This window comes from Cervus canadensis, chromosome 21 (genome assembly GCF_019320065.1).
Source record: "Cervus canadensis isolate Bull #8, Minnesota chromosome 21, ASM1932006v1, whole genome shotgun sequence".
Taxonomy (NCBI): Eukaryota; Metazoa; Chordata; class Mammalia; order Artiodactyla; family Cervidae; genus Cervus; species Cervus canadensis.
This window is the reverse complement of record NC_057406.1, coordinates 17,451,846-17,470,313: the sequence shown is the minus strand read 5'-3', so window position 1 is coordinate 17,470,313 and position 18,468 is coordinate 17,451,846. Positions and strand designations below refer to the sequence as shown.

General features: G+C 39.6%; 1 protein-coding gene across 1 annotated transcript in view; it reads left to right on the top strand.

Annotated features, from left to right (window-relative positions):
* The window catches only part of LOC122423128, a 168,744-nt gene that overhangs the window by 145,098 nt on the left and 5,178 nt on the right, over nucleotides 1-18,468 (top strand). The window contains exons 30-34 of the mRNA XM_043439908.1: nucleotides 7,376-7,468; nucleotides 7,542-7,856; nucleotides 9,043-9,357; nucleotides 17,779-17,820; nucleotides 17,908-18,226. Coding sequence (XP_043295843.1) covers nucleotides 7,376-7,468; nucleotides 7,542-7,856; nucleotides 9,043-9,357; nucleotides 17,779-17,820; nucleotides 17,908-18,226 — 1,084 coding nt within the window. The remainder of the gene's footprint in view (nucleotides 1-7,375; nucleotides 7,469-7,541; nucleotides 7,857-9,042; nucleotides 9,358-17,778; nucleotides 17,821-17,907; nucleotides 18,227-18,468) is intronic.

The following is an 18,468-nucleotide window of genomic DNA, read 5'->3' as shown; positions in this document are numbered from 1 at the left end:
ACTGCTCAGGCTCCATTTTGCTCTACAGGGAGCAGGGCCTGAGTTGCGTGCACTTCCCAGGCATAAGCGGCTCAGATTCAGGTTTTCGGGTACTCCACAAAGACGCAGACTCGGTTGGGCCTGCGTTTTGTGCCTTTCCCGTCCGAGCAGCTCAGGCAGCCAGGAGCTTGATGAACGCACTCTCCTCCGCTGCAGTGCGCCTTATCCCCTCCGCGGTCCCAGCCTCAGTTTACGCCTTGTGTCCCTCTGGGAAGCTGATTTCTGGCTGCGACCCTGCTGGCAGATGTCGACCATCCAGAATCTCAGGAAGTCTTTGGTTAGAGACTGGAAGCCTGTTTGCAGTTTGGTAGGGGTGCTGTCTCTGGGGCCGAGTTTGCCCTCTCCCCCTCCCCCCTGCCTCCTGCCTCTGGCGGGGAATGGGCCGGTTTGCAGCCGGCTAGCTCTTCTCAGGTATTCGCTCAGTCCTTTGTTCTGGGAAAGGGCGGGTAGTGCCTAAATTTAGGGCTTTTCCCAGGTTAATTCTCTCTCTCTTGCTATCCCACAGTTTAAGTTGTTATATTGCATTAGCTCCCTCCGATTGCCCTCAGGGCATTCAGGCCCGGTCCTTACCCTAAGCAATGCCGCCCCCTCCTCTCTGTTCATCCCCCTCTTGCTGGTGGCGGATGCAAGCGTCTGGGGTACTTTGCTGCTGCGAGTTGTTTTTAGGCATGCAATCTGTGGGTTTTATTTATTTTCCCTCCCAGTTAGGTTGCCCTCTGAGATTCGAAAACTTCCCCCAGATCCGCCAGTGAGAGGGTTTCCTGGTGTTTAGAAACTTCCTCTATTAAGGGTCCCTTCCAGGGACGGATCTCCGTCCCTAACTCTTTTGTCTCTCTTTTTATCTTTTATATTTTGTCCTACCTCCTTTCGAAGACAATGGCTGCTTTTCTGGGTGTCTGATGTCCTCTGCTAGCGATCAGAAGTTGTTCTGTGGAGTTTGTTCAGCGTTCAAATGATATTTTGATGAATTTGTGGGGGAGAAAGTGGTCTCCCCGTCCTTTTCCTCCGCCATTTTAGTTCCCTCCTGGGAATAATATATTTTAAAGCAACATTTTTGTCTACATACAATCACAGAAAACAATGTAAAAGTAGTAAGTGTAAACTTCAGCCATGTTCCCCAACCCTGATCAACAAAGAGAAGATTCCTAGCACCACAGAGTCACCCTTGCCTCCCCATAACTATGCCCTCCCTCCTCTCCAGTGAAAACTGCTTACCTAACATCTACTACCATAGAGTATTTTAATGGCTTTTGAACTTTATATAAAATCATGCCATATGATTTCTTTTGCGCTTAATTTCTTGGACTCAACATTATATTTGGGATTCACTTATGATGTTGTTTTTAGCAGCACTTCACTCTTTTTTATTACTGTAGAGGAGGCCTTTAATTATCACATAACCATGGACTAATTCATTTGACCAATGGTAGAGATCTGAGTTGTTTCCAGTTCTTGTTTATTACAAATACAATGCTACCATTTACCATGACAATGCCTTTTGGTGCAAATACATGTTATTTATTTTTTGTTTAACCCTTGGTCTTTGCATTTTCTTTTTTTTAAACATATGGTGTTCTTTGTTGAGAAAAGTTCTTAGAGAAATGTAACTTACTAACCTTTTGCTGTACATTTATTGCTTCTTATATGTTTTTGAAAAGAACTTTGTCACTCCAAGATCATGAAAACATTCTCCAAGAATACTTTTTAGAAGTTTAATTACTTTTCTCTTGCATATAATTGTACATTCCTTCTGGTATTGCTATCTGTTTAAGATAAGTGTCAGGTTTCATATGGACATCCAATTGACTCAAAATCTTTTTGTGAGAAGACTTTTTCTTTGCTGCATGCCACCTTTGTCATAAACAGAAGGGCATGTATGTCTGAGTCTTTCTGAAGACTATCTATTCTGTTTCTTTGTATGATTTGTCTATGAAAGTGAAAGTGGAAGTCACTCAGTCGTGTCTGACCCAGGCCAGAATACTGGAATGGGTAGCCATTCCCTTCTCCAGAGGATCTTTCTGGCCTAGGAATCGAGCCAGGGTCTCCTGCATTGCAGGTGGATTGTTTACCAGCTGAGCTAGTTTTGTTTTGTCATTTTTCTGTCTGTGCACCAATACTGCATTTTATTAATTATTGTAACTTTATAGTAATTTTGGATAACTTTAATTTACAGAATTTGCTTTATTTTAACTCTTCCTTGTTGCTTTTCTTGCCAACTATGTAGGTTATCCTTGGTCTTTCGTATTTTGTTTAAATTTTGAAATCAGTTTGTCATTTTCACCAAAAATAAATAAATAAATATGAATACTTTGTTTGAGTTTGGATTTAATATGCATAGAAATTTGAGGATGATCGACTTTGACAATTTTGAGTTTCCCAATTCATTAATATGATCTATTCTTCCTTTCAGTTAGGTCTTGAATTTCTCTCAGAAGTTTTGACCATCTTTTGCGAGGTTTTCTCTGAGTCCCTTTATGTTTTTAGTGTTTCTTTTAGTGATGACCTATTAGGAATGAATTCTCTCTGGGTTATTTTCACATTTTAATTTTTTTATTTAGATGTAATTTGAGACTTACAGGAAAGTAGCAAGAATAATATGAAAATTCCCAAATGACTTTTATGTGGATCTTCTCACTGTTAATAATGGCATTTTGTTTTAATATTCTTTCTCTATCTCTCTTTCCTCTCTTGCCCCATTTACCCCTAAGTATGTAAAATCTTCTGAATTAACTTGCAGACATTGTGTCCCTTTACTCCTAAAATGCTTTAAGGAATTTCCTTATGTATCTGTAGTTCAGTCAAACCCTTCAGATGACATCTAAGTGCAACCACTTGAAAGACCCCGAGACAGAACCGCCAAGTTGAATCTGCCCCCAAATTACTGATCCAGAAGTATTGAGCAAAATGGAGTACATTTGTTTTTTCAGTTGCTAAGATTTATGGGAAAATTTTTTGTGCAGCAATATAACCAGGACACTTGCAATGTGACCTGCACTTCTAAAATAGGGGACTATTTGTCCTCCAGTATTGCATCTTAGTATTTCTATCTTATGCTGACCTAATGGCTGATACACTCATTCTTTTTTTTTTTTTTTAAAGAACCTGCCTGCAAAGCAGGAGACCTGGGTTTGGTTCCTGGGTTGGGAAAATTTCCTGATGGAGGGCATGGCAACCCACTCCAGTATTCTTGCTTGGAGAATCCCCATGGATAGAGGAGCCTGGTGGGCTGCCATCCATGGGGTTGCAAAGAGTCAGACACGACTGAGTGACTAAGAACAGTATATAACTAATTTACAGTTGTTGCAATGATTTCTGCTGTATAACAAAGCAATTCAGTCATATATATACACATATTCTTTTTCTTGATTTTACTACTTTATATTTTAAAAATCTTCTATTAGTTCTTCCATAAGCTTGATTAGTTTTCAACCTATGCTTCATTATTAAAATTTTGTGTGACCCCATGTTCATATTGGGCTTCCCTGCTAGCTCATATTAAAGAATCTGCCTGCAGTGCAGGAGATGGGGGTTCAATCCCTGGGTTGGGAAGATCCTCTGGAGAAGGAAATGGCAACCCACTCCAGTATTCTTGCCTGGAGAATCCCATGGACAGAGGAACCTGGTGGGCTACAGTCCATAGGGTCACAAAGAGTTAGACATGGCTTAGCAACTAAACAACAACAAACAACATGCTCATATTATATTTTTAAAAACATAATTATCAATCCATGTGTCTTTTTTTTATTACATTGACTTTTTTCCCAAAGCACTGATATACAGACGTCATAGGTAATAATGTAATGTTAGTTTACTGTTCAAAACCAATCCGTAATAAAAATGAATGCATTTGAGTCCGTTTTAACGAGGTGGATGAAACTGGAGCCCTTTATTCAGAGTTAAGTAAGTCAGAAAGAGAAACACCAATACAGTATATTAATGCATATATATGGAATTTAGAAAGATAGTAACGATGACCCTATATGCAAGACAGCAAAAGAGACATAGATGTAAAGAACAGACTTTTGGACTGTGTGGGAGAAGGCGAGAGTGGGAGGGTATGAGAAAATAGCATTGAAACATGTATATTACCATATGTAAAACAGATGACCAGTGCAAGTTCGATGCATGAAGCAGAGCACTCAAAGCTGGTGCTCTGGGACAACCCAGAGGGATGGAGTCAGGAGAGATGTGGGAGGGGGCTTCAGGATGGGGGGACACATGTACACTCATGGGTGATTCATGTCAATATATGGTGAAAACCACCAGTGTTGTGGAGTAATTAACCTCCAATTAAAATAAATTAATTAAAAAAATCAGTATAATTCATCACCTTTAAAAGGTTAAAGAAACATTTACATGAACTTCTTAATAGATGCAGAATAGTTACTTAAAATTCAACATCCACCCATGAGTTAAAAAAAAAACAAAAACAAAAAACTCAGCGAACTAGGACTAGATGGAAACTCCTGAAACTTGATGAAGGACATTTATGCAAAACCTCAGCTAATATCACCTTCAGTGTTAAAAGATACAACTCCTTTATCGTATATGTTTTACGAATATTTTCTCCCAATCTGTGCTTAATTCCTTCTTTTTTTTTTTAAATGAGAACGTTTAAAGAGTAGCAGATTTTAATTTTGATGAAGTCCAATTCTATTAATATCCTCTTATGGTTCTTGATTTTGTGTATTATCCAAGAATTCTTTGCTTAATATAAAGTCACACAAATTTTCTCCTATATTTTTTTATAGGGTTTTTCTAGTTATAGCTCTTACAATTTACATATGATATACTTTTGTTAATTTTTATATTTGGGGTGAAGTAAGGTTTGAGACTTTTTTTTAAGGCTGGATTACCAGTTGTTTCCACCAGGGCTTCCCTGGTGATTCAGATGGTAAAGTGTCTGCCTGCAATGCAGGAGATCTGGGTTCGATCCCTGGGTTGGGAGGATACCCTGGAGAAGGAAATGGCAACCCACTCCAGTACTCTTGCCTGGAAAATCCCAAGGACGGAGGAGCCTGGTAGGCTACAGTCCATGGGGTCGCAAAGAGTTGGACACGACTGAGTGACTTCACTTCACTTCACTTCTTCACCAATTGTTTCAGCTCCATTTGCTAAAAAGATTATCTTGTCTCCATTGCATTATACTGTTACCTTTGTCAAAAATCAATTGCTCTTATAAGTCTGGGTCTTTATTTGACTCTGTTTTCTCCCATTGTCCTATATGTCTTTCCTTTTATTTATTTACTGTGGGTCTTCAAATGAGGTAGTGTGACTCTTCAAAACCTGTTCTTCTTTATAAAAACTGTTTTGGCTATTCTAGGTCCTTTGATTTTGTTATATAAATTTTAGTATCAGCCTGTTGTTGTTTAGTTGCTAAGTTGTGTCTGGCTCTTTGTGACCCCATGAATTGTAGCCCACCAGGCTCCTGTATTCACAGGATTTGCCAGGCAAGGAAGACTGGAGTGGGTTGCCATTTCCTTCTCTAGGGAATCTTCTTGACCCTGGGATTGAACCCTCATTTCCTATATTGGCAGGTGGGTTCTTTACCACTGAGCCTCCAGGGAAGCCCAGTAACAGTCTATACATTCGTACAAAAAAGCCTACTAGAATTTTTTTTTTTGAATTGTGTAAATTCTATAGATAAATTTGGGAAAAGCTGACAACATGATGTGTCTCCTTAGCTCCCTATTTATTTAGATCTTTTAAAATTCCTTTCAGTAATGTTTTACTGCTTTCAGTATGTGTCTTGCACTTGTTTTGTTAAATTTATTTCTGTGTGTCATTTTAATGGTATTAAATTTTATTTTTAATTTTATTTTTATATTTCTAGTAGTTCATTGCTAGTATGTAGAATTACAGTTGATTTTTGTATATTGATTTTGTATTGAGAGCTTGAAAGCTCACTTATTAGTGTCCTTTTGTAATTTTTCTGGAAATTCTTTGGGGTTTTTATGCAAATGATCACATTCTGTGTGAATAATGAAGATTTAATTTCTTCCTTTTCAGTCTGGATGCTCTTTAGTTTTTCTTGCTTTATTGTACTTGCCAGAACTTTAAGACAGTGTTAAACAGAAGAGTTGAGAGTGAACATTCTGCCTTATTCCCTGATTTTATGAGGAAGCATACATTCATTTTTAAATATTCTTTCCATTATGGTTTATCAAATAATATTTAATATTGTTCCCTGTGCTATACAGTATGACCCTGTTGTTTATTGATTCTATATATAATGGTGTGCACCTGCTAATTCCAAACTCCCATTCCATTCCTTCCACATCCCATTCCCCCTGGCAACACAAGACTGTTCCCTATATCTGTGGTCTGTTGTGTAGATAAGTTCATTTGTGTCATATTTTAGACTCCACATGTAAATAATATTATATGTTACTTGTCTTTCTCTGACCTCACTTAGTATGACACTCTCTAGTTCATCTGCTGCAAATAACATTATTTCATTCTTTTGTGGCTGAGTAGAATTTCATTGTGTAAGTCTGTGCACATTGACCTCTGTTAATTATTTACTCATTTATATATTTTTGGCTGTGCTGGGTCTTCTTTGCTCCCTGTACATGGAATCTTTCTAGTCGCAGTGAGTGGGGGTACTCTTCATTGAGGTGCACAGGCTTCTCACTGCCATGACTTCTCTTGCTGTGGAACACAGGCTCTAGGCATGCAGGGTCAGTATTTGTGGTGCACAGGCTTAGTTGCTCTGCAGCATGTGGAATCTTCCCAAACCAAAGATCAAACCTGTGTCCCCTGCATTGGCAGGTGGATTCTTAACCACTGAGAAAGCCCACCATATCTTTATCCATTCATCTGTTGATGGACAGTAGGACACTTCTATATCTTGGGTGTTGGCTACACTCATTGTTTAGTTCTTAATTTCAGCTATCAAGTTTTTCAGCTCCAGAGTTTTTTGTTATCACTTTTCTACTAAAATACACCATTTTGTCAATTAACTCCATGAACACTTTAATCATGGTTTTTTAAATTCTCTGTCAGGTAACTCTAGCAGCTGAATACTCTGAGGAATTTTTTCTAATGTCTCTTTTTCCTCTTGGTTTTGCGTGAGAACTCACTTATATTTCTTTTAATGACAGACATTGTAGATGAAAAATTATAGAAATCCTTTGGAAAGGATTTTATTTTGCTTCTTCTGTTTAGGGATAGAAAACCTTATTCAACTCATTCTTAGGGCAACACTTGACTTAAAAAAAAAATTTGGCACTGTAAGAAGCAGAATTCTCCATAGAGAAGGTGAATTCTAAAATTACTGTAACTTTATATCTAGCTTAACCCTCCCAACAACCTTCTGGTCTTGTTGTTTCTGCAGGAAACCAGACCCAGGTGCTGCCCCAGTGCAATGATTCCCAGTCAGAACAAGCAGGCTCTGCGACCTCAGAGGAGAGCGCCCCCTACTGCTCAGGTGAGGGTCCCACAGGACAGAAGACCCTTATTCCCCAGGTCAACCCCACATTGTCCCATTTCTCTCTCCTCAGACAGCAGACAGCTCCGCCTGGTGGACGGGGGCGGTCCCTGCGCCGGGAGAGTGGAGATCCTTGACCAGGGCTCCTGGGGCACCATCTGTGATGACGGCTGGGACCTGGACGATGCTCACGTGGTGTGCAGGCAGCTGGGCTGTGGACAAGCCCTCAATGCCACAGGGTCTGCTTACTTCGGGGCAGGATCAGGGCCCATCTGGCTGGACGACCTGAACTGTGGAGGAAATGAGTCCCACGTGTGGAGGTGCCCTTCCCCGGGCTGGGGGCGGCATGACTGCAGACACAAGGAGGACGCAGGGGTCATCTGCTCAGGTCTGCCCTCCACATTGTCCACAGGCTGGGGGAAGGGTGGGGCCCTGGAGAACGGGAGTCTGAGTACTGAAGGAGAGATGCTGAAACAATCAGAGAAGGAAGCTTCCTCCCATGGAGCTTCACTTTCCAGCAGACGAGAAGACGAGGTGTTTTCACTTCCTCCTGCAGCAGCTGAGGTTCTGGTCCTTTCTTCTCAGCAGTGTTTCCTGGTAGAGCCGTTTCTTACAGTTTTCACGTGAAAGCAGGGCTCACTCTTTAGTTACCTGCCATACAAAGATCTTAAACTAATGGTACTAGTTTCCGTTTGCTTCTGTAACAATTTACCACATAGTTGATGGTTTAAAACAACATATATTTATTTCCTTACACTTCTGTAGCTTAGATGTCCTGCAGGGATCTCTCTGGGCCAAAGCCAAGGTATCAGTAGGGCCACATCACTTCTGAAGCTCTGGGGAAGAATCTATTTCTTGTCTTTTCAAACTTCTGGAAACCACTTGCATTCCTTGGCTCAATGGTCCCTTTATACATCATTAGAACAACAATGCTCTTGTTTCTAACCATTATCTATAGTCATATCTCCCTCTAGTCAGAGACAGGAAAAGTATTCTACTTTTAAGGGTAGTGGATCTAAGGATGTAATGAGACTGAACTTCCTTTGTAGTTTTCCACATGCTTCTGAATCTACAATAATCTACAATAAAACAATAAGTGTTATTATTATGTTAATCCAGAATATTCCAGCTTAATCTCCCAGTCCAAAAGTCCTTATGATAATCATATCTTTGAAGTGAGTTTTGGCAGTAAAGAAACATTCACAGGTTCCAGGGATTGGAATGTAGACATTTGTGGGTTCATTGTTCTGCTTACTTGTCCACTACCCACATCCCTTTCACGTGCTCTTTAGAGATTTTGTCAGGAAGCAGGATTCAGCTTCCCTGCCCTGCAGGTGCCCAGGTTGCTCTTCCTCTCTCTGTTCATATCTACTGCATCATTGTGGTAGAAATAGAAAGACAGATATTAATGGACAAAGTTGGGTAAAAAGGAGACAGATGTCAGTCTTGTCACCTAGTGAACATCTCCTCAGCTGGGTCAGAGATGTATGTGCACAATTTCTGGGAGAGAGGAAAACCCAGAGCACTGAGTGGAATGCTTATTGTGTGTCCTGTTTCCTCTCTTTCAACCTTAGAGTTCCTGGCCCTCAGGATGGTGAGCGAGGACCAGCAGTGTGCTGGGTGGCTGGAAGTTTTCTACAACGGGACCTGGGGCAGTGTCTGCCGCAGCCCCATGGAAGACATCACTGTGTCTGTGATCTGCAGACAGCTTGGCTGTGGGGACAGTGGAACCCTCAACACTTTTGTTGCTCTTAGAGAAGGTTCTAGACCCCGGTGGGTAGATTTAATCCAGTGCCGGAGAACTGATACCTCTCTCTGGGAGTGTCCTTCTGACCCTTGGAATTACAACTCATGCTATCCAAAGGAGGAAGCCTATATCTCATGTGCAGGTGATTTACTGTTGTCTTTTTTTTATGTGTCTGTCCTAACCCTGCACTATGTTGTTAGTGAGATTTTTAATTTTTAACCATAGTGATAGGCTTAAGTCGAGTCTACAAAGTGAAGTTTGTGCCATGTGTGCAGTCACTCGGTTGTGTCTGATTCTTTGTGACCCCATGGACTGGAGCCCGCCAGGCTCCTCTGTCCAAGGGATTCTCCAGGAAAGAATACTGGAGTGGGATGCCATTTCATTCTCCAGAGGATCTTCCTGACTCAGGGATCGAAACTGCATCTCCTGTCACTCCTGCATTGCAGGTGGATTCTTTACCTCTGAGCCAGTGGGAAAGATATTATAATCCACACGTTCCAACCTTGCTTTTAAAAAAAATTTAATCAACATATGATTCACATTAGTTTTTAAAAATTTATTTTTAGTTGAAGGATAATTGCTTTACAATGTTATGTTGGTTTCTGCCATACATCAACATGATTCAGCCATTGGTATACATATGTCTGCTCCCTCTTGAACCTCCCCCGCACTTTCCACCCCATCTCACCCCTCTAGGTTTTAAATGTACAACATAATGCTTATATATTTGTATATTTAGGAAATGATCACTGCAATAGGCTTAGTATATTCATCACCATATATGGTTACATTTTTTCTTGTGATGATAACTTTAAGTTATATTTTCTTACCAATTTTCAAAGCTATAATACAGCATTAACTGTGGTTACCATGCTATACATCATATCCCCTTGATACACTTAGTTAATAACTGTAAGTTTTAGCATTTGACTACCTTGACCCATTTCACCCACAAGACCCACATACATTTGGCAACCCCCAAACTGTTCTCTGCATCTCTGAATTTATTATTATTTTTTTAAAGAATTCACATATGATATTTGTGACCATATGGTATTGGTCTCTCTCTGTCTGACTTATTTCACTTGGCATGTTGCCCTCAAGTTCCACCCACATTATTGCAAATGGCAAGATTTTCTTCTCTTCTATGACTGTGTATATATGTATGTATGTTGCTGTTGTTTAGTCGCTCAGTTGTATCTGACTCTTTAGTGACCCCGTGGACTGTAGCCTACCAGGCTTCTCTGTCCATGGGATTTCAAAGGCAAGAAATACTGGAGTGGATAGCCATTTCCTTCTCCAAGGGATCTTCCCTAACCCAGAGATTGAACCTGTGTCTCCTGCACTGGCAGGCGAATTCTTTACAACTGTGCACCAGGGAAGACACATATGTATGTATATATAATCATATTTTCTTTACTAATTCACTCAGCAGTGAAGGCTTAGGTTGCTTGGCCACTGTAATAATGCTGCAATGACATATTTTTTCAAGTTGGTGGTTTCATTTGTGTGTGTGTGTATAGCTTTATTTATTTATTTATTTCATTTATTTTTATTAGTTAGCTGGTGCACTGGTGTTTTCATTTTTTTCAGGTAAATTCCCAGTGTGAAATTGCTCAACCATATGGCAGTTTTATTTTTAATTTTTGAGGAACTTCAATACTGTTTTCCACAGTGGCTGCACCCATTTACATTCCCAATGGTGCACATTCTCTTTTCTCCACACCCTCACCAAATCTTGTTATTTTTTATCTTTTTGATAGTAGCTATTTTATCAAATGTAAAGGTGATATTTCATTGTGCTTTTTATTTGTATCTCCCTGATGATTAGTAATGTTGAGCACCTTTTCATGCACCTTTTGCCCAATGGTATGTCTTCTCTAAGAAACATCTATTAGGATCCTCTGCCTATTTTAAAATCAGATTGCTTGGGTTTGTTTTTTTGTTTTTGTTTTTTACTATTGAGTTGTACAAGTTGTTTTTATGTATGTATTAACCCCTTATCAGGAATGTAATTTTAAAATATGTTCCCCAGTTCCATAAGTTACCTCTTCTTTCTGTTGATAGTTTCTTTTGTTGTGTGGAAGATTTCTAGTTTCATGTAGTTCCACTTGGTTATTTTTGCCCTTGTTGCCTTTGTTTTGGTGTCAACTCCAAAATATAGACACCAGGACTGATGCCAAGGAGTTTTTCCTATTTTTTTCTTCTAGGAGTTTTATGACTTTAGGTTTTATGATCAAGTTTTTAATCCATTTTGGGTTAATTTTTGTGTATGGTCTAATTTTATTCTTTTGCATGTAGCTCTCCAGTTTTCCCAACACTATTGAAGAGACAGTCCTCTCTCCATTGTATATTCTTGGCTCCTTTATCAAAAATTAATTGACCATATCAGTTTGGGTTTATTTGGGCTCTCTATTTTGTCCCATTAACCACAGTGTTCATTTTTATGCCAATAATACAAATACCATACTGTTCTCATTACTATAGCTTTGTAAAATAGTTTGAAATCAGGAAACATGACACCTCTGCTTTCCTCTTCTTTCTCAAGTTTTCTTTGGCTATTCAAGGTTTTTTGTGATTCCTTACAAATTTTAGAATTGTTTATTCCACATCTGTGAAAATTCCATTGAAATTTTGATAAAGATTGAAGTGAATCTATAGATTGCTTTGGCTAGTTTGGACATCTTAACAATATTAATTCTTCTAATCCATGAACATAGGATATCTTTCCATTTATTTGTGACTTCTTCAATATCTTACTGTTTTCAGTGTTCAGTGATTTCACTACCATGGTTAAATTTATTCCTAGATATTTTATTCTTTTTGATGCAATTGTAACCAGATTAAAAAAAAATTCTTTTCCTGGCAGTTTGTTGTTAGTGTATAGAAATGTAACTCATTTTTGTATGTAGCTATTGCATACTGCTACTTCACTGAGTTTATTAGTTCTCACAGGTGTTTTGTTTTTTTTTTGGTAAAGCCTTTAGGGTTTTCTGGTGGCTCAGTCAGTAAAGAATCTGCCTGCAATGCAGGAGACATGGGTTATATCCTTGGGTCAGAAAGATCCCCTGGAGAAGGAAATGGCAACCCACTCCAGTATTCTTGCCTGGGAAATCCCATGGACAGAGGAGCCTTGTGGGCTATCTTCCATGGGGTCACAAGAATGAGACATGACTTTGTGACTAAACCACCACCACTATATATAGTATCATGTAATGCTGAAGCTGAAACTCCAGTACTTTGGCCACCTCATGCAAAGAGTTGACTCATTGGAAAAGACTCTGATGCTGGGAGGGATTGGGGGCAGGAGGACAAGAGGATGACAGAGGATGACAGAGGATGAGATGGCTGGGTGGCATCACCGGCTTGCTGGACATGTGTTTGAGTAAACTCCGGGAGTTCGTGATGGACAGGGAGGCCTGGCGTGCTGCAATTCATGGGGTCACAAGGAGTTGGACATGACTGAGTGACTGAACTGAATTGAATCTGTAAGTGGTGTCAGTTTTGCCTCTTCCTTTTAGATTTGGAGACCCTTATATTCTTTCTCTTGCCTGATTGCTCTGGCTAGGACTGCCAAAACTATTTTGAGTAAAAGAAGTAAAAGTAGGCATCCTTGTCTTGTTTTTACCTTAGAGGAAAATCTTTTAGCTTTCCATAGTTGAGTATGATGTTAGCTGTGGGTGTGTCATATGGCTTTTATTATGTTCTTGTATGATCACTCTATACATAATTTGTAAAGATTTTTTAATCATAAATGGATGTTGAATTTTTTCAATTTTTTCCTGCATCTGTTGAGAGGATATATAGTTTTTATCCTTCATTTTGTTAATTTGGTGTGTCACATTCATTAATTTGCAGATGTTGAGCCATTTTTGGAACAAATCTCACTTCATTACAATGTATGATTCCCTTTCCTATTTTTTTCCTTTCCCATTTTTATTAGAGGATAATTGCTTTACAGTGTTGTCATTTCTATTGTACATCAACGTGAATCAGTCATAATTATATATATATATACACATGCACATACATAAACCCCCTGCATTTTGAGCCTCCCCCTCTCATTTTACCCCTCCAAGTCAACACAGAGTGCTAGGCTGGGGCTCCCTGTGTTATCCATATATATTCCTGTGTTACATATGTGTGTATATATGTGTGTGTGTGTATATATATATATCCCCGCTAGTTATCTGTTTTACATATGATAGCGTATATATGTCAATACTACTTTCTCAATTTGTCCTACCTTCTTGTTCCCCCACTGTGTCCACCAGTCTGTTCTCTACATCTGTGTCTCCATTTCTTCTCTGTAAATAGGTTCATCAGTACTGTTTTTCTAGGTTCTATATATATATGCATTAATATACAATATTTTTCTCTTTATGACTTATATCACTCTGTGTAACAGGCTTTAGGTTTATCCACCTCACTACAATTGACTTGAATTCATTTCTTTTTATGGCTTCCATTGTATATATGTACCTCATCTTTATCCATTCATCTGTTGATGAACATCTAGGTTGCTTCTGTGTCTTGGCTATTGTAAATAGTGCTGCAATGAACATTAGGGTGCATGTGTCTTTTTGAGTTATAATTTTCTCAGGGTATATGCCTAGTAATGGGACTTCTGGGTCCTATGATAGTTTTTTTTTTTTTTAATTAATTAATTAATTTATTTTTTCAGTGGGTTTTGTCATACATTGACATGAATCAGCAATAGATTTACACATATTCCCCATCCCGATCCCCCCTCCCACCTCCCTCTCCACCCGATTCCTCTGGGTCTTCCCAGTGCACCAGGCCCGAGCACTTGTCTCATGCATCCCACCTGGGCTGGTGACCTGTTTCACCATAGATAATATACAAGCTGTTCTTTCGAAACATCCCACCCTCACCTTCTCCCACAGAGTTCAAAAGTCTGTTCTGTACTTCTGTGTCTCTTTTTCTGTTTTGCATAAAGGGTTGTCGTTACCATCTTTCTAAATTCCATATATATGTGTTAGTATGCTGTAATGTTCTTTATCTTTCTGGCTTACTTCACTCTGTATAATGGGCTCCAGTTTCATCCATCTCATTAGAACTGATTCAAATGAATTCTTTTTAATGGCTGAGTAATATTCCATGGTGTATATGTACCACAGCTTCCTTATCCATTCATCTGCTGATGGGCATCTAGGTTGCTTCCATGTCCTGGCTATTATAAACAGTGCTGCGATGAACATTGGGGTGCACGTGTCTCTTTCAGATCTGGTTTCCTCAGTGTGTATGCCCAGAAGTGGGATTGCTGGGTCATATGGCAGTTCTATTTCCAGTTTTTTAAGAAATCTCCACACTGTTTTCCATAGCGGCTGTACTAGTTTGCATTCCCACCAACAGTGTAAGAGGGTTCCCTTTTCTCCACACCAGTTGGTAAGGAATCTCCATACTGTTCTCCTTAGTGGCTGAATCAATTTATCTTCCCACCAACAAAGAAGTAGAGTTCCCTTTTTCCCACATCCTTTCAAGAATTTATTGTTTGTAATTTTTATTTTTTCTTTTTGATGATGGCCATTCTGATTGCTGTGAAATGATACTCATTGTAATTTTGACTTGCATTCTCTGATACTGTGTGATATTGAGCATCTTTTCATGTGTTTATTGGACATTTGTATGTCTCCTTTGAATCTGTTTAGATTTTCTGCTCACTTTTTGATTGGGCTGTTATTATTTTCTGATATTGAGCTGTATGAGCTGCTTATTTACTTTGGAAACTGATCCTTTGTTAGTTGCTTCATTTGTAGTTATTTTCTCCCATTCTGAGGATTGTCTTTTAATCTTATTTATTGTTTCATGTGCTGTGCGAAAGCTTTTGTTTAATTAGGTTCCATTTGTGTACTTTTGTTTTTATTCCCATTATTCTAGGAGATGGGTCAAAGAGGATCTTGCTGTGACTTATGTCAATGAGTGTATACAATGTATGATACTTTTAATGCATTGTTGAATTTGGTTTTCTAGTGTTTTGTTGAGGTGTTTGTGCCTGTATTTATCAGGGATATTAGTCTGTAATTTTCTTTTGTTGTAGTGCCCCTGCCTGTCTTGGTATCAGAATAATGCTGGCCTCATAAAAAAGAGTTTAAAAGTGTTCACTTTCCTCTGTTTCAGAATCATTTGAAAGGGCTCCACCACCTAATACTATCACATTGGGGATTAAGATTTCAGTGTATTGAAATAAATACCTGTTGGTGGGTTGACATATATTCAGACCATTGCACCTTATTTCTTTCAATATTTCTCCTCTCTGTCTCTTTCTGTTTCTCTGTCTCTCACACACACAGACTCTATTCAGGTACACCTTGAATGATATGCTGGAAGTGGCTTGAAATCTGCAGCTAAGTATGGTATTAGACATTCCAAATGCAGAAGCTTGTTCTCTCTCTCTTACCTTTCTTTCTTCATCTCTGTCTTTTCTATTTGAAGTCACAGGGGTATTAAACTATTAGACCTTATATTGATGTTTTTCCTACAATAAAGCACTATGAATTGAGAACTGGTGAATTCTCTGACTTAAAAGTGAGCAACTGCTACACAGAGGTTTTGCTATTATTTTCTGAGTGGTTCTCTGCACAGGATAGGATATTTAAAAGGATCACGTGGAAAGAATGTACAGATTCTGATGTTTTATGGTAAATACTTTGTATACTTCTGTTTTCTTATGTGGTTTTGAATTATCTGTATTTCTTTCAGTTTCAATTCTTTTGTGCATTTTTCAGTCTTTTGTTTATTATTTCTGTGTCCTTTCAATATAAAATTTTCTCGATTTATTTACTTTAGTATATCACAAACATTTCTGTCTCTGATTCAGTTCAGTTCAGTCACTCAGTCATGTCTGACTCTTCTTGACCCCATAGACTGCAGAACACCAGGCTTCCCTGTCCATCACCAACTCCCAGAGCTTGCTCAAATTCATGTCCATCGAGTCGGTGATGTCATCCAACCATCTCATCCTCTGTCGTCCCCTTCCTCTGCCTTCAATCTTGCCCAGCAACAGGGACTTTTCCAATGAGTCAATTCTTTGTATCAGGTGGCCAAAGTATTGGAGCTTTAGCTTTAGCATTAGTCCTTCCAATGAATATTCAGGACTGATTTCCTTTAGGATGGACTGGTTGGATCTCCTTGCAGTCCAAGGGACTCTCAAGAGTCTTCTCCAACACCACAGTTCAAAAGTATCAATTATTTGGTGTTTAGCTTTCTTTATAGTCCAACTTTTTATCCATACATGACTACTGGCAAACCATAGCTTTGACTAGATGGACCATTGTTGGCAAAGTAATGTCTCTGCTTTTTAATATGCTGTCTAGGATGGTCATAGCTTTTCTTCCAAGGAGCAAGGGTCTTTTAATTTCATGGCTGCAGTCACCATATGCAGTGATTGTGGAGCCCCCCAAAGTTAAATCTGTCACTGTTTCCCCATCCATTTGCCATGAAGTGATGGGACCAGATGCCATGATGTTAGTTTTTTGAATGTGGAGTTTTAAGCCAACCTTTTCACTGTCCTTTTTCACTTTCTTCAAGAGGCTCTTTAGTTTTTCTTCACTTTTTGCCATAAAGATGGTGTCATCTGCATATCTGAGGTTATTGATATTTCTCCCAGCAATCTTGATTCCAGCTTGTGCTTCTTCCAGCCCAGCATATCGCATGATGTACTCTGCATAAAAGTTAAATAAGCAGAGTGACAATATGCAGCCTTGATGTACTCCTTTTCCTATTTGGAACCAGTCTGTTGTTCCATGTCCAGTTCTAACTGTTGCTTCTTGACCTGCATATCTGTCTTACTTGATGGCTATGTGTACCTTTTCCAAATTCTACTTGTTCTATTATATCTATTCCCTTTTTAAAGAGTTTCCTCTTACTACAGCAAGTTTCGCTTGCCCACATGTCAAACTGAATGATAAATAAGAATAGCTTAAAATCTGTTTAATAATTTCCATTAAAATTTTTACAGGTATAATTTTGAATATAAATTAATTCTATGTTTATGTATTGATTGATTATTTTTAATATACAGTATTTATTATCACAAACTCTTACCTTGGCAAATAATTTATATTTGTTTTACTCTTTTACTGATTAGCATCAATTTAAAGGAATTATATTTCACTGGGTTTTCCATTTGTTAATTCTTTCAATTAATATTTATCAAGTCCCTATCATGGTATTTAGAGAAGGTTCTTCATACATATTTATTGAATGAGTATATACAGCATGCCAGGCACTGACCTTGAAACACAACATAAATAATATTTGCAAGGACTTTCCTCTAGTGGAACTTTCATTCAGAGGTAAGTGTATGTTTTTAGACCTCTATGTATGTATATTTCTTGTAGATGTGGAGAGTGATATATAAGTGAACAGTTAAAGTAATTTCAGCTGGTGATCAGATGCAGTGAAGTCAGTCCATTAGGTTATGAAGCCTGTGTTTTCATGTGACATTTAGACTTAGCCAAGGACCTTAGATAATCTTATTTGGGGACAAGACCTCCGCCAGATGTCCCTGATCCAGCACTTCCCATCATTGCTTCTTCAGGAAGAAGACCCAAGAGCTGTCCAGCTGCTGCCCCCTGCACAGGTACGTCAGCCCCGCCCCCTCCCCAGGGCTCCCAGGGGCTCCTTCCTCCCACCAGGGGAGTCACAGGAGGGGCTGCTGCCTTTTCAGACAGAGAGAAGCTCCGGCTCAGGGGAGGAGACAGCGAGTGCTCAGGGCGGGTGGAGGTCTGGCACAGCGGCTCCTGGGGCACCGTGTGCGATGACTCCTGGAGCCTGGCAGAGGCCGAGGTGGTGTGTCAGCAGCTGGGCTGTGGCCCGGCCCTGGAAGCCGTGCGGGCCGCGGCGTTTGGCCCTGGAAGCGGGAGCATCTGGCTGGACGAGGTGCGGTGCGGGGGCCGGGAGTCCTCCCTGTGGGACTGTGCTGCGGAGCCCTGGGGGCAGAGCGACTGCAAGCATGAGGAGGATGCTGGTGTGAGGTGCTTTGGTGAGTGAGGGGCTCAGGGTCCATCCTGGTGAGTGGAGGACCAGGTTTGGGGCTGGGACTGAAGAAGGTGCAAGTTTTTATCCAGAAGCACTTTCTGGAATAGCCTGATTTCCTGGGATCTGGGAGAGATCAACATGCCCGTAATGACAGGCATAACCTGATGGCTTTTTCAGACTAACTCAGTACAATAATCCATTCTTTTTTCCTTTTATCCAGGTGAAAGAACAACAGTCTCCCCAACCCGAG